Genomic DNA, 13,565 nt, shown 5'->3' with positions numbered 1-13,565 from the left:
CATGGCCAGCATGGAAAACTGTAACACTAGATACAGGCCATGTTTTTAATTCCCTGTGACAATAGTATCTTTGTACAGTATCTTTAATACTAGGATCCACTGGGAAATATTTCCACCCACTAGAGAAAAATCAAGACTTTGTCAATTCCCTTTGACAGTTCCTTTCAGGAAACATTTCAGGCATGTCTCAAAGCAGCCACATTCACTGGTGACATTTACCAAAGTTAATTTTTTTCAAAATTTCTTCAAACTAAATATACACTGGAAATGCTCATATTAAAAATTTTATTTTCTTCTCATGGATATTTAATCATTAGAATCTAGCTAAGATAAAACATTTCAGGCTCCAAAATCTACTTAATATTTGAACTGATGTCTCTATGAACTTTTAAACTATTAATACTTATTCCATGCGTCCATTTAAAACAGCTTAGAAAATTGTAGATTAAAATCAGATTCCATGCCTCTGTTTTATCTTATGTACAAGAAGGAGGATAACACATACTTCATAAGATCATTGCAGGGATTACATGAGATTTTTTTTTTTTTTTTAAAGAAACAAGACTTGAGCCAGGCATGGTGGTGCACACCTGCAATTCCAGAAACTTGGAGGCTGAGACAGTAGGACAGCAAGTTCAAGGCCAGCCTCAGAAGTTTAGTGAGACCCTGTCTCAAAATAAATTTTTTTTTTTTTTAAAAAAAGGGCTGGGGATGTAGCTCAATGTTAAGTGCCCCTGGGCTCAATATCCAGAAAAAAAGTGAAACTAAGAAAATCAGATTCCTAGTAAAAAATGTTCTCATAAAAACTTTTTGCAATATTTCCCAGTCCACGTAATGATATTCAAAATATATAGCTTTATGTCAAATATACACTTGATGTTCAAATGCCACTGCTATCATCACTGACAGCTATATGATTTCAGAAAAAGTCTCTAAGCCTTAATATCCTTATTTATGAAAAAGCAGCAGTTGCAAAAAGAGAATTAAAGTTCTAATTTAGAAGCTATTTTAATATTACAGTCTCCTCCTAACTTGTGTGCTGCCTCCTAGGTATTCCTTCTGCTTAGACCTCCACACTGCTACCAGTTACCTCACTGGTCATCCTGCTGAGGGTCACCAAGGGTTCCCCTGTCCAAAAGGCCAAATCCAGTCCTGAATATGGCATTCAAGACCCTTTTCAATATGGCCCAGCATGACTCTCCATCATTCATCCACTTTCATGTAACTTCTACCCAATTACTTCCCTCAGATCTCCTCTGCCCAGCAGCCAAAACTCAAAATGGATTCTGGGGTTATGCCAATGAGGTGGAACAGTTATGGTAGGATCTCATCTTGCAGTTTTCCTCCTGATACTTTTACCTTTCAACAAAATCTCACTTGACCCCTAGCACAAAGCTTTCTCCTAACACCCAACTTAAGCAGATTTATTTGCTTCCTCTTTGGGAGATATGGAAATAGGGTGGAAAACATCAGCAAATAAAATGGTTAAAAAATAGACCAAAAGAGAAGGCTGGTTCATTTGATAATTTATAGAAACAATGACATACCTCAGCAAATGCCTGAAATTCCTCTTTGAAAGTAAAGAGAAAGTAATCACAAAATTACGAGGAGCCAAGAAATGGATATAGAAGTCTTTTCTTTTATTCAAAAGTCATTATAGGCGGCTGGGGATATAGCTCAGTTGGTAGAATGCCTGCCTCGCATGCACAAGGCCCTGGATTCAATCCCCAGCACCAAAAAAAAACAAAAAAAAAAGTCATTATAGAGAGAGAAGTCCCAAGCATGTAACAGAAGACTCTGGGTTTCTTTTTAATTAATAAACATTCCAAAGTACAAATCATCTCTCCCTTGATTTGCTCAACTGGGTTTAAAGAGTTGGATGATTCACCTTCATTTTCAGTACTCGTACTCAGGTGTGGAACTAGAACAGAACGACAGGACAGCCTATCTAGTCCATCTTTGATTGCCTCTATAGCTGCAGATGTTTTCATAATCTTCAATTTCATGACTATGCTTTAATAGAATGCTCCATCTCCCCACAAAGCCAGGCTCCTGAGGCACAGGAGACCCAAAGGCAGAAATACAAAAGCTTCATTGCTTAACCACAAAATAACCAGTAACTAATAAACTGCTCTCACCTCTTCTCCTTGCATTTATTACCCAAAACTATGTTGAACCCATAAATAACCATCTCCAAATGGCCCAAATTAAAAAAAAAAAAAATTACAAGCTTTAAAAAGCATGAAGCTTTCTTTTTTAAATACCTGACTAAAGAAAAGTTGAAGTAATGCCAAATCAGAACAAAAGAAAGTAAAAACAGCACCAGTATATGTGAAGTTCAAAGTTAAATTCACTAACAATATCTCATAGTTGCTCACATTCCTGAACTGGTATGTTCTCCTCATGGCATGAGGCATAAACAAGTTCTTTAGCCTATTTAAACTCTAATTATTATGTGGAATTTATTTTTCAAATCAATGTTGTAACATTATGAAGCATTCAATTGTGTCATTTTGAAAATCTTCAGAGAAGTCAATGGAGCTCTCAGATGTTCCCTCAAACTTCAGTGAAGTCAAACATATTGCGTTATGGTTGTTAACATGTGTCCCAACTTCAAGTTTCCAATTTCAGCACAGACAGTTTATCCTCTGTGTGCCAGACACTTGCTGATTGCAAAGCCAGTAGCCATCTTTCCTTTTTCTGTACAAACACAACTTCAGTTTGGATCAGGGCACAAAATTCTTAAAATTTAAGCTTAAAAATCTGTATTTTCTACCTTGCAGTTGGGGGTGACCCCTCGAACAGTTCTCACGTGGAACTGAAACACAAGGGTTGGTAGAGAAGCAGCTATCTTGTGATCACAAAACAACCACATAATATGCTGTAAGTGCTCAAGAAAGGTCCCTCTTAGCAAGTGAAAATAGTCCATACCCCTGACCTGCCTACCTTGCATTTCCCAATGCCTATGAAAAAGAAAACATCTATTTGGTTAAGAACCTGTTTCTGATAGAAACAGCCAAAATCTCAAGGAACACTCAACAGATTAAACCTGTTTCATTTTTAACAGAAAAGGCCCAGATGAATACTGTTATAACTAGCTACACCATTACATTATCTTGATGCAGCATAGAGTTCACCTATTATATAACTATTAAACCATGAATATGCTTTGGTAGAATGCTCCATCTCCCCACAGAGCCAGGCTCCTGAGGCACAGGGACCCAAAGGCAGAAATACAAAAGCTTCGTTGCTTTTGTATGAATATATCCTGAGCAGATGAAATATAAAATCAAGTGTTTGTAGAGTCCTGGAAACCAAGTGAAAACCACTGAGCAACATCACAGGTGTGTTATAAATAGGGAGAGAAATCCCCCAAAACCTTTATACTTCAACATTCAATTCACCTGAACAACAGGGTTGGTTTACCAATCACATGTCTAGGGAGGCCATGAAACTGAACTGAAAAGGAAGACTATGGTAGTCCTAGATGCTTCTGACACCATGCACATGAGCAATTACCCAGTGAAATAATAAAATCTTTGGGTTTAAGTGATATTATATATAACTAACTAAACTGTCCATTCAGCTTTCAGAGAGAATAATGTAATGCTTTTACTACAGTTGTCTAGGAAAAGCATTAATTTCAGATCAATGAAAAAATAACCATTTTGTCAGACCAAAATAATTTAACATTTTAAAAATAAGTCTAAAATGGATAGAATAAAATTTACTGGGTTCACACTGATTATCTCATTTTCTCACTTAACATCATATAAAAGAGTAATAATGTGCTAGGAAAAAAAATCCTTCAATAACAATTTCACAGATTAAAGTGATAGCTAATTAATTTAATTATTTATAATAGTATAAATTAGTTTCCTTATGCTTGAGAAGGATGACAAGAGAGATCATTATGCATCTTTTATGTTCAGCCCTACTAAAATATGTTATGTATTATACAGTAAATACACTGGAAAATTAACTATATAGAAAAGTTAATAACATGGACAATTTCTAGCACAAACAAAAATAGTCATATTTTATTAAAATATATATACCTTAATTCTCCCTGACTTTGGTATCAACTGAAGTAATATTTTTTAATCAAATGGTCCTAAATATTTTGATTATGAATATATTTTATAAGTAACAGGACTAAAATATGAACTAAACACAGAACCCTTCTTTGTAGTACATAACTCTCTGTGTTATTCTAACTCAGCAAACAGTTGCCTATTTTTACTCAGAAGTAAGGACGAAAGCAAGACACAAGAATAGACCACACCATAAATAATTAGGGCTCATTCGACACTATTCTGGTTTTTCTACAGAGGGCCTGGTTTGAAGTACTTCCAAGACTGTCTCAGGACAAGGCCTAGCAAAACTCTCAACTTCTAAATCTAATATTCACAATTCCCAACATTTTACACTATTATAATTCTACATTTCTGGCATCAGGCAAATTATGAATTTGCTCCAGCTGACTCTACCACTTACAGTGCTCAACAGCTGGGGCATATGATAACTTGGCAACCTGAGAATACACCAAATGAATGCAAACTCATTCTGTACCCAAGGAACTTTGTCAGAAATAAAAAAATCAGAATAATCGCTTGTAAGTTCAAATGAGAACATAAAAATTTTTGAACAATGCATGATTTCAGAAAATGAGCAACTGTACTTTCAAAGTTTAGTGAACTGACACTCCCTATTCAAAGCCTACAATTCTTTTCTGATTAGATCAGCCCCCATAGCAAGTCATCAGGATAATAAGCACTGTAGTGAAGTCATCGTATTGGATACTGATGGGAAGTTGTAACTGGCTTCCAAACACATCGGGAAACAATGAATTTTCCAGATCTCTAGCTTTTCATGAAATACACTGGCCAATACGCTGACTTTCTTTTCCAAGACTAAATGAAATATAGAATACCTATAAAGCAAAGTACAAACTGATGACCTAAGCATTTCAAAACCACAAAGAAAATGAGGGAAGTATTCCTCACTTTTTCAGTGAAATCTTGAGCAAAATGTTTAAAGAAGTATATGTTGGTAAGGTTATGGTTAAAATGAAGGCTAGTGTAAAGTACAATGGGCTTCAGAGCTTGAATTTGCTTGTATTTACAAAGGCAAATAAAGACAAGTTTCTAAACAACATCTGCTTCCTCCGTTACCTGAAATCACTCACATATCAATGATGCAGAATTTGATGTGACAAAAAAAAATCATACACCTGTAATTTCCTCCAAAAGGATAAAATGTATACACTGTAGAGCTTTCAGACTTTTTTCTTCCAGACTTTATAGAACACAGATGAATATCTTATGAGGTTTAAGGTTTACTAATCTACATAGTAATATACTCATTTTTAAAGTTCTCGAGACAACTGATCAAGAAGCTTATTTTAAAATGGAAATACAGAGGTAAACAATTACACACACACATACAAATGGTACAAATGTGCTTTAGCCTAAAATATCATTGCACTTGCTCAGTGGCAGTATTATACACAATAGAGTCTTGGCACAAAGGAATTCCAGTTGTGTGTTTACAAAATTCCATGTGGGTTGTAAGAATTTCACTTATAAAATATATTCTAGAGAAAGATAAAACATGAATGTGGATAGATTTTGAGCTTTGGGGAGATTTCAATTGTGTTATTCAGTTCAGGATTTTATATTTCTACTTTCTACTAAAAGAAAGAGATTGTATGCATTTTAAACATACAATTCCATTCAATTTACAGAAATTGAGTTACAAACTCAAAGCATGTTCAAAAGATGCAAAAGCCATTTGAACCCAATCCATGGAAAAGACACTATTCACGCTAGTATACACACATACACACTTGTGAGCTACCTTTGGGTACAGGGTGTTTTGGGAGTCACAATAAGAAGACAGTCTATGCACACTTAAAAAGTAATTTCAAGGGGCAAAAAGCTCTTAAAGGGTGCGATATATATATTCTCTAACATTTAACTACAAAATAAACATAATACTAAAATATCAATATTTGTCAGGCTGGCATAGAATTTTCTGCACTTAAAAGATAGGAAGAAAAAAATCTCAAAATATACTTCTTTAAATTTACAACAAACTCACTGAATAAGGTCTTTCATCCATCAGGCTATTAAATAATTTTTGCCATATGCCAGAATAAGCACACAGGCGCAAACCGTAAACTTTTTTCAGATAAGTAAAATTATTTTAAGGAAAATGATTCGGTGCTCCTCTCAGCAGCAAATGGGGTATGTATTTAAGATCACAAGAATCTTTTAGAACTCATCAGCACCCCATGCCAAAGGAAGAACAGCAAGGCTTTAGTAATCCCACAGAGAATTAATCAGTATCCACCATCCCAGGAAGAATTATGATTATGCTTAGTACTTAAGAGCTTTTACAAAGGAAGAGAAAATGCAATGAGCTTCTTGGAAACCAACCTCCCTCCCCCATTCTATCGCCTATCCAAGGGCGTCTCCAGACCATCACCCACCCCACCCAGCGTTGGGAGTACTCGATCCCATCCAAAAGCATTGTCTGGGCCATACCCAAGATGGGTTCAGACACCTGTTTACAAGTGCCCCAGCAGTGGTGGCTCTGGTTAAGGAAAGGTAACGGTTGCCTCGCCGGTCCGTGCCCAAACGCGCAGCCTCAGCGCAGGGGACCACATACCTTTGTACCTCTCCAGGACATCCTCGTAGGCCTGGAGGTACTCCTGCTCCTCTACGTACAGGTAAGCAGCAGGGGAGAGGTAACCCGCCATGCCCAAGTTTATTTAAGCGATGACTGGCCAATTCCCCTCTTCCCTTAGTAACCCCAGTACAGTATGGTAGTCAGCAAGACGCAGCCTTGGGAACTGGAAAAGAGGAAGGAGCAGCAGACAAGGGGAAGAAGCCTGAAGCCGCAGGAGGCGCAAGGCAGGGGTGCGAGGGGCGGCGGGCGCCGGCAGAGGAAACGCCCAGGCCCCCTGGAGGGCCGCGGTGCGGGCCGCGCGGCTCCCGGGGAGCCAGAGTCCCTCTCAGGTTTCAGCAGCGACAAATCTCGGCGAGTTCGGGGGCGGCAACGAGCAGCGCCAAGCCACGCGGAGGAGCTAAAAGCGCGGCGGGGGCGGGCGGGCGCCGGCGGGCGCAGGGACCCTCTGCGGCCAGCGCGGCAGGCACCCTCGCCCGGCGCAGGGCGCCTTCTCCGGGCCCGACGGAGGCCGCGGCGGCGGTGCGGGAGGACGGGCGCGCTGCCTCCGCCCGGGATGCTGCGCGGCGCATCTGCGGCATTTCCTGGCCGCCGCGCTGCAGACACTCGCCCGCGCCCCGGGAGAGAGGGAGGGAGGAGGGCGGGGGACGGAAGGGAGGGGGCGAGCGCGGCGGTCAGCACCCCGGCGGGCTGGGCTCCGGCCCTGGCGCCGCCCGGCCCCTCCCCTTCAAGCAGAACTGCAGCGATCCCCGGGACCCCTCCCCCGGTCCGCCCACCCGGGTTGACAGCGCGGCCAAGCACGCCCACCCCCGGACGCTGGCTGCCTGGCTCCGGATCCCCAAAAGCCACGTTTCTATTTGGGACCTACAACAGGTGCCTGGAAACAAAGCCACAGATCAGGGCCACCGATGTGCGCAGCCCCCAGCCGAAAAGTCAGCAGTACTCCCCGGGGAAGGGGTAACATGGAGGAATGTGGGAAACACTTTTCACCCCGTCTTATGGCAAGGGAAGACTCGAATCACTCTGAGGCAGCACTGGACGGGTAGGGCACTGGGGTCCTCGCCCGGGGACATCCCGGAGCGGGGCGGGATAGCCTCTGCAGGTGGCCCGGCACATCAGGGCCTGACAGGCCTGCCGCGCCTGCGCCTTCGCCCCTGGCCGCCCAGCGGCGGCCCAAGGACCAGCCCTCGGTCCCTCCCTTCTGCCCCCCAGAGCCCGCCAGCGCATCTGCCGCTGTGCTCCGCAGAGGACCTACGGATTCATAACATCCCCAGATTACTTTGACACCTTCCTCTTTTTCTTTACTTATTATTCACTCCGCATAGTACTAGTATCCATTAAATTGAGTAAAATGGGTATAGTTCCCTGAAATTTGAAATGTCATATACTAAAATGCCCCAGCTAGTTTAAAAATCCAATGAAGGAACCAGTTGGTACCCAGGCTTGTCAATAGATATGTTTAAGAATAATGACTGAAAAGGAGATAACTGGTGAACTAAGTTGACAAAATTATATCGTTACATTATGTGCATGTACAAATGTATAACAAAGAAGTCCACTGTTATGTGTAATTATAATTCAATAATGAAAAAAAGAATGATGACTGAAGTCAGGCTAGCTTGGTTGGAATCCTAGCCACTCACTAACTGCATGACCAGGGCAAATTACTTAGACTCCCTGAGCCTCTCTTTCTCAGGAAAATATAGTTGATAACATTGCCCAACTCATAGAACTCTAAGAGTAAATGGGGTTTTGAAGAGTGCCTGGCACCCAAGCAGCACTATATAAATGTTGAGTAGCCATGAATAATATTTTTTTTAACTTTGGTACCTGGGATTGTTCCCCAGGGGTGCTTAACCACTGAGCTACATCCCCAAGCCCTTTTTATATTTTGAGACAGGGTCTCACTAAACTGCTGAGGCTGACTTGGCACTTGCCATCCTTCTGCCTCAGCCTCCCACTTCACTGGGATTATAAATGTGCACTACCACCTCCAATTTACTATTCTTGCTGTAATTAGATAAATCAGCTCACTGATGACCATCCTTAACCTTTTGTCTTAATCATCCCTCCCGATTCCACCTTTCATATGTACTAACCTTTTGTCCTTGATGATTTCTTTCTTTTTTGATATTGGGTTGTGAAATGTGGACCATTTTCTATTAACTCTTAAATAAAAATGAGTTACTCTTGAAAAAAGACTACATTCTCTTGGAAAATGCATTTTACTTCAGCTAGAACTAGAGCACTTAGCTCCTCCTCAGCAACTGGCCTACTTTTACTACTCCAAATAAAGCAAGACCACATCTCTCTTTTCTACCTAGACCACTCACTTATGCTCTGAGTTTGATCCCTTCTCCCACTAAGCTTTAAAGATCATGAGAGTTTGCACAAAAAAGCAACTCAATAGGAATGCATGTGCACATTAGTTCCTGAAGTAACAAACAGGTGTCTACAGAACACCTTCTTGAAATGAAAGGGTTTAGCAAGTAAATCCCTAACAGTTATTCTACTTAGAGACCACACTTGTACAGACATAGGTCATTCTAAACTGTCTTGGCCCCCTCGAAATGAGTAAGGTCATTGAAGGCATAGTCAAAGTCTTCATCAGAAACTGAATCCAATAGCATCCAGTTCTATGAATATAGACTGAATGCACATTTAGTGATTTTTAACTGTTTAAGAAGCTAGTCAAAATGAGCAGAAGCAGTATTGAAAGTTGTTTGTAAAACAGCCTCTGCCCCAAGCATTCTTGGAATGGTAATATTGGGTCGATGTACTAATAATAATAGTGTATTCCCCAGGGAAAGGACAAAAGCATAGCAGCAAAGAATCTGGCCTCAGGAGTCAAGACAGACTGAATACAGATCCCAGTCCTATGACCTTGGGACATTTATCCTCCATCCTCCTCCCTCAGTAAATTCTGAGCTGAAAAATGGAGAAAATCTCAGTACCTACTTCATAGGACTCTCAGGAGGCCTAAATGAAATAACATTGTAAATGCTTAGAAGAGCAGCTGGCCATCAGTAAGTTATCATTTATAGAGCATTTTCCATGTGCCAAGGAATTTACAAAACATTTTGTATTCACCATCTTCATTGTCACAACAATTATGCTTTGATAAAGAAACTGAAGTTAAGAGAATTTCAATAAATTGTACAAGCAAAACACTAGTGAGAGAGAAGGAATTAAAATCCAAGTTTGCGTAAGTCCAAAGTCTGAGCTTTGATCATTCAATGCTAACTTCAAAACTTCTTTTTTTAAAACAATAATATCGGGGTTGGAGCTGTAACCCACTGGCAGAGTGCTTACCTAGCCACATGTGAGGCACTGGGTTCAATCCTTAGCACCACATAAAAATAAATAAAGGCATGCTGTACAACTACAACTAACAAAAAAATATTTAAATACTAATATCAGTAATAAACAATGTACTTCAAGTCTGAAAAACTCATCTTGTAGCTAAGAACAGCAAATCTGTTTTATTCATTTATAAAAGGCATTTTTACAATGGGTACTACAAAGCCCCCTTCTTTACCTCTTGTTATTTTATTCCCACACTGACCCTGAGAAATAGGAAGTGAATATATTATAGTCTCAGATTTTAATATAATGAAGCTACAATAAATGAACAAGCACTTTTAAAAATATACAGTGGGACTGGGAGTATAGCTCAGCGGTAGAGCACTTGCCTAACATACACCAGGATCTGGGTCTTGAAAATCTTTCAGAGGTTCTCCACCTTTATAGCATAAATAGTGCCTCAGTACTGCATGCAAGCACCCACAGAGTTTCTGCCATTCTCTTCAGAACGATGTGCACAGTCGCACACAGTACTTGCAGCTCCATTTAAACAGATCTCTCCACCTTTGTTCATGTAGTTCCATCCCTTTGAAGTGGCAGTAGCTTTCACCCTAATTCCCTCAAGCTCTTTAAATCTCAGCTCGAGTGGCACTTCCTCTCAGGAACCTTTCAGGAACCTGCCATGCCTCCCTCCACCCAACCCCAAGTTAATTAGACTCTCCTCTGGGTTCTTTAAATGTTAGGTGCTGCGGCCATTTCAACTAATCTCTCCAACCAAGGTATAACTCTCTGACAACACATTCATTTATCATTTTAAACTAACTTTTTGAAGGTAGAACTGTGTGCAATTCTCCATTTTCTTGCAGAAGCTTAGTCAGTATTATTCAATGTGGATGAATTAAAGTATCCCACGGGCCATATGGTCTTTTTAATTCAGTAGGCATTTTCACAATCTTCCACTTTTATGGCCTTAAAAAATAAAAATTCAACCATCTCCTCTTTTATTACAAACATCCTCGAACCATTTCTGAATGTCACCCTAAGTCTTACAAGAGATGAATTTCAAAAAGGGATGAGTTTCAAGGACACTATGAAAATGTGCAATAAAATTAGAAATAGAATTTTTAAGGATATGTTTTCAAACTGTCCACAGCACCAGATTCCCTTAGATAAATGGTACCCTGATTACCACACTGAATAATCAATGGTCAATTTAACTCATATCTGAATCTCATAATTCAGCCACATCAAGAATTTAACAAATATTTATGGACTGAGTATAACATCTGTATACAATTACTGCTTAGGATTTGTATTACAAACATTCAATTTGCCAGTATTTATCTAAAAGAGTAGTACACTTCCATACTATTTGTTCTTTCATTTTATTTTGACTTATTTTTGAACCATTAGCATAATATTTAAAAGTCAATAACTTTGAGGTCTCAACCACCCATTTCATAGCCATCCCCACAAACTCAGTGGACATTTCACACTAAATAATACATGGTCCCTGCCTTTAAGGTGTCTATCATTATCACCTGTATGTCCAAAGTCTCCTGTTAAAACTCCCAGTTCTCCCATTCCTTCCCTGCCTACAGTGAACACTGCGGGTTGGTAACAACTTCTCATGTCTTATGCCAGGTAGTCTCCCCCAAGTTGTATAATCTCATTCCCCAACAAACACCTATCTGATCTTTTCTCACTACCAAAAGCAAACTATCCACCTTTTGTAGAAACACACAGGATCCTGTTTTGATGCCCCAAGCTTGCCATGGGCCCCAACAACTCCCACATACCCTCCTTTCACTATTTTCTCTTTCTACTGAGGCAAATAACAGGTGTGGACAATGTCACATCACTCTTGAGCCTACAGGACGGTTTCTACCAGGCAAGGAGGCAGGCCTGAGTGACTAAACACTTTTTGGTACTTGAAGAGGGTAAGAGGGGGTTGAAAGCCAAGACCAAGGCCACCTCTGCTCACACTCACTTGGATCCCAGCCTCCATCCTCCCTCCTCCTCCCCTTTCCCACTCCACCCCTTCTCTTCAATGGCTGGGTGAGCCCAGCCAGCATCTCAAAACAGAAGCCAAAAGAAGCTCAAGGCTGTTGCCTCAGAAACCCTGACTAGAGAATGACTGGCTAGGCTCTGTTTGTTTTTCCCGTAATCAGAAAAATCCCAATGGGGGAACCCTAAGGGGGTTCTCAGCTGCCTTGGTGGTTGTAATCTGGGTCTATACCTTCCAGGCCCTTGTAGAAAACATCCCAACTTTGCCATTATCTTGGGAAGCAAAAGAAACTGTGAGGGGAAGGCCTCCCAGAGTTAGGTGTGAGGAAGAGGGGAGGAAAGGAGACCTGAACCTCAGCCTGCGGAAACAAAATCAGAAAACACCTAGCCTTAGGCCTATGCAAGAGAATGCCCAAGGACATACTCCATCCAGCCCAGTAACAATTTCCAAGAAGGAGAAAAAAAAAATTATTGAGGGGATGGAGGAACAACCAGCCCTGGAAGCAACTCTCAGGCAGAGAACAAATATAAACAAACCACAGGACACTGCAGGGTAGGAGGGTTTATTTCCACAGTGTTCTCAGCTGTCAGCTGGGTAAAACAAGCCATCACTTCTGGGTCAGCTTTTACAGCCAAGCAAGAGAATACCAGAATACCAGAAACACTGGTACCTCCCATATATTAATTCATCAGAAATACTTGATGGCTAAACCCTCAAAAGCACTAGGAACAGAAAGCTGCTGTGGATACATGATGCTGACAGAGATGCTACATTTAAAAAAAAAAAAAAAAGACATCCAAGTTGCTGGAAATAAGCTCTGCAATCCTGGGTACCAAAACTCATGTCTCTACTTGAGTTAAATCTGCGTAGCTCAGTGCCCCTGAGCAAAAATGAAAATGAAGGCTGTTCTATCACAGCTTCCAGCAAATACAAGAAGAATCACTGGAGTTCATACTTTCAGGCTGCCTGCTTGGCTACAGCATGTAAATAGGAAAGTTTAAGATAGATGTCTGTAAATATTTCCTTGCATTTTTAATAAATGGATTCATCCAACCAGAAAGCAGGGCCAAACAGCTTAGTCACCAGCAGGCAGGCAAATTGCTCTATCGGTAAAAGGAGGCACAATGTAAACACAGTCATTTTCCTCCCCCACCCTGAGGTAAAATTACTGCCCAGTGCCTCAGCTCCCAGATGTGGCCTCCAGGGAACAGATGGGTGCATTTTCCCAACTCTCATCCCCACTCCATCCCCTTCAGAGGATGCGCTTACCTGCGATCCTAAGCACAGCCCTCTCAGCAGGGTCCAGCACAGAGCCCCCCTGAATCTTTCTTTTCGATCTCTCATGTTTAGGCAAATTCCAGGGTAAGGTGTCTCCCGGAGCTGGAGATGCCGAGCCGGATTTCTGGCTGAAATCATCCTCGTCAGAAAAATCCGCAGAGGAAGACATAGAGCAGCGATAGGACGCGTTCCCGGAACTCTATAGAGGATGACATAGAAAAAAAAAAGCATTAACAGAAAAACACTCACATAAGCTCATCGATTCAAGCAGCGCATCCCCCCACCC

At 41.0% G+C, this 13,565-nt stretch overlaps 1 protein-coding gene across 6 annotated transcripts in view; it reads right to left on the bottom strand.

Moving 5' to 3' along the window:
- Dst (dystonin) overlaps window positions 1-13,565 on the bottom strand; it is a 441,140-nt gene that overhangs the window by 337,634 nt on the left and 89,941 nt on the right. For 3 of the 6 annotated variants that reach the window (XM_071613304.1, XM_071613301.1, XM_071613307.1), the window contains one exon: window positions 13,271-13,478. In XM_071613304.1, the coding sequence (XP_071469405.1) occupies window positions 13,271-13,478 (208 nt within the window). Of the gene's footprint in view, window positions 1-6,672; window positions 6,952-13,270; window positions 13,479-13,565 lie in introns of those variants that run through there. The other 3 variants (XM_071613302.1, XM_071613306.1, XM_071613305.1) reach the window with 2 other exon arrangements.

The sequence above is a fragment of the Marmota flaviventris genome, chromosome 6 (genome assembly GCF_047511675.1).
Source record: "Marmota flaviventris isolate mMarFla1 chromosome 6, mMarFla1.hap1, whole genome shotgun sequence".
Lineage (NCBI taxonomy): Eukaryota > Metazoa > Chordata > Mammalia > Rodentia > Sciuridae > Marmota > Marmota flaviventris.
This window is presented reverse-complemented; position numbering and strand designations above follow the sequence as displayed.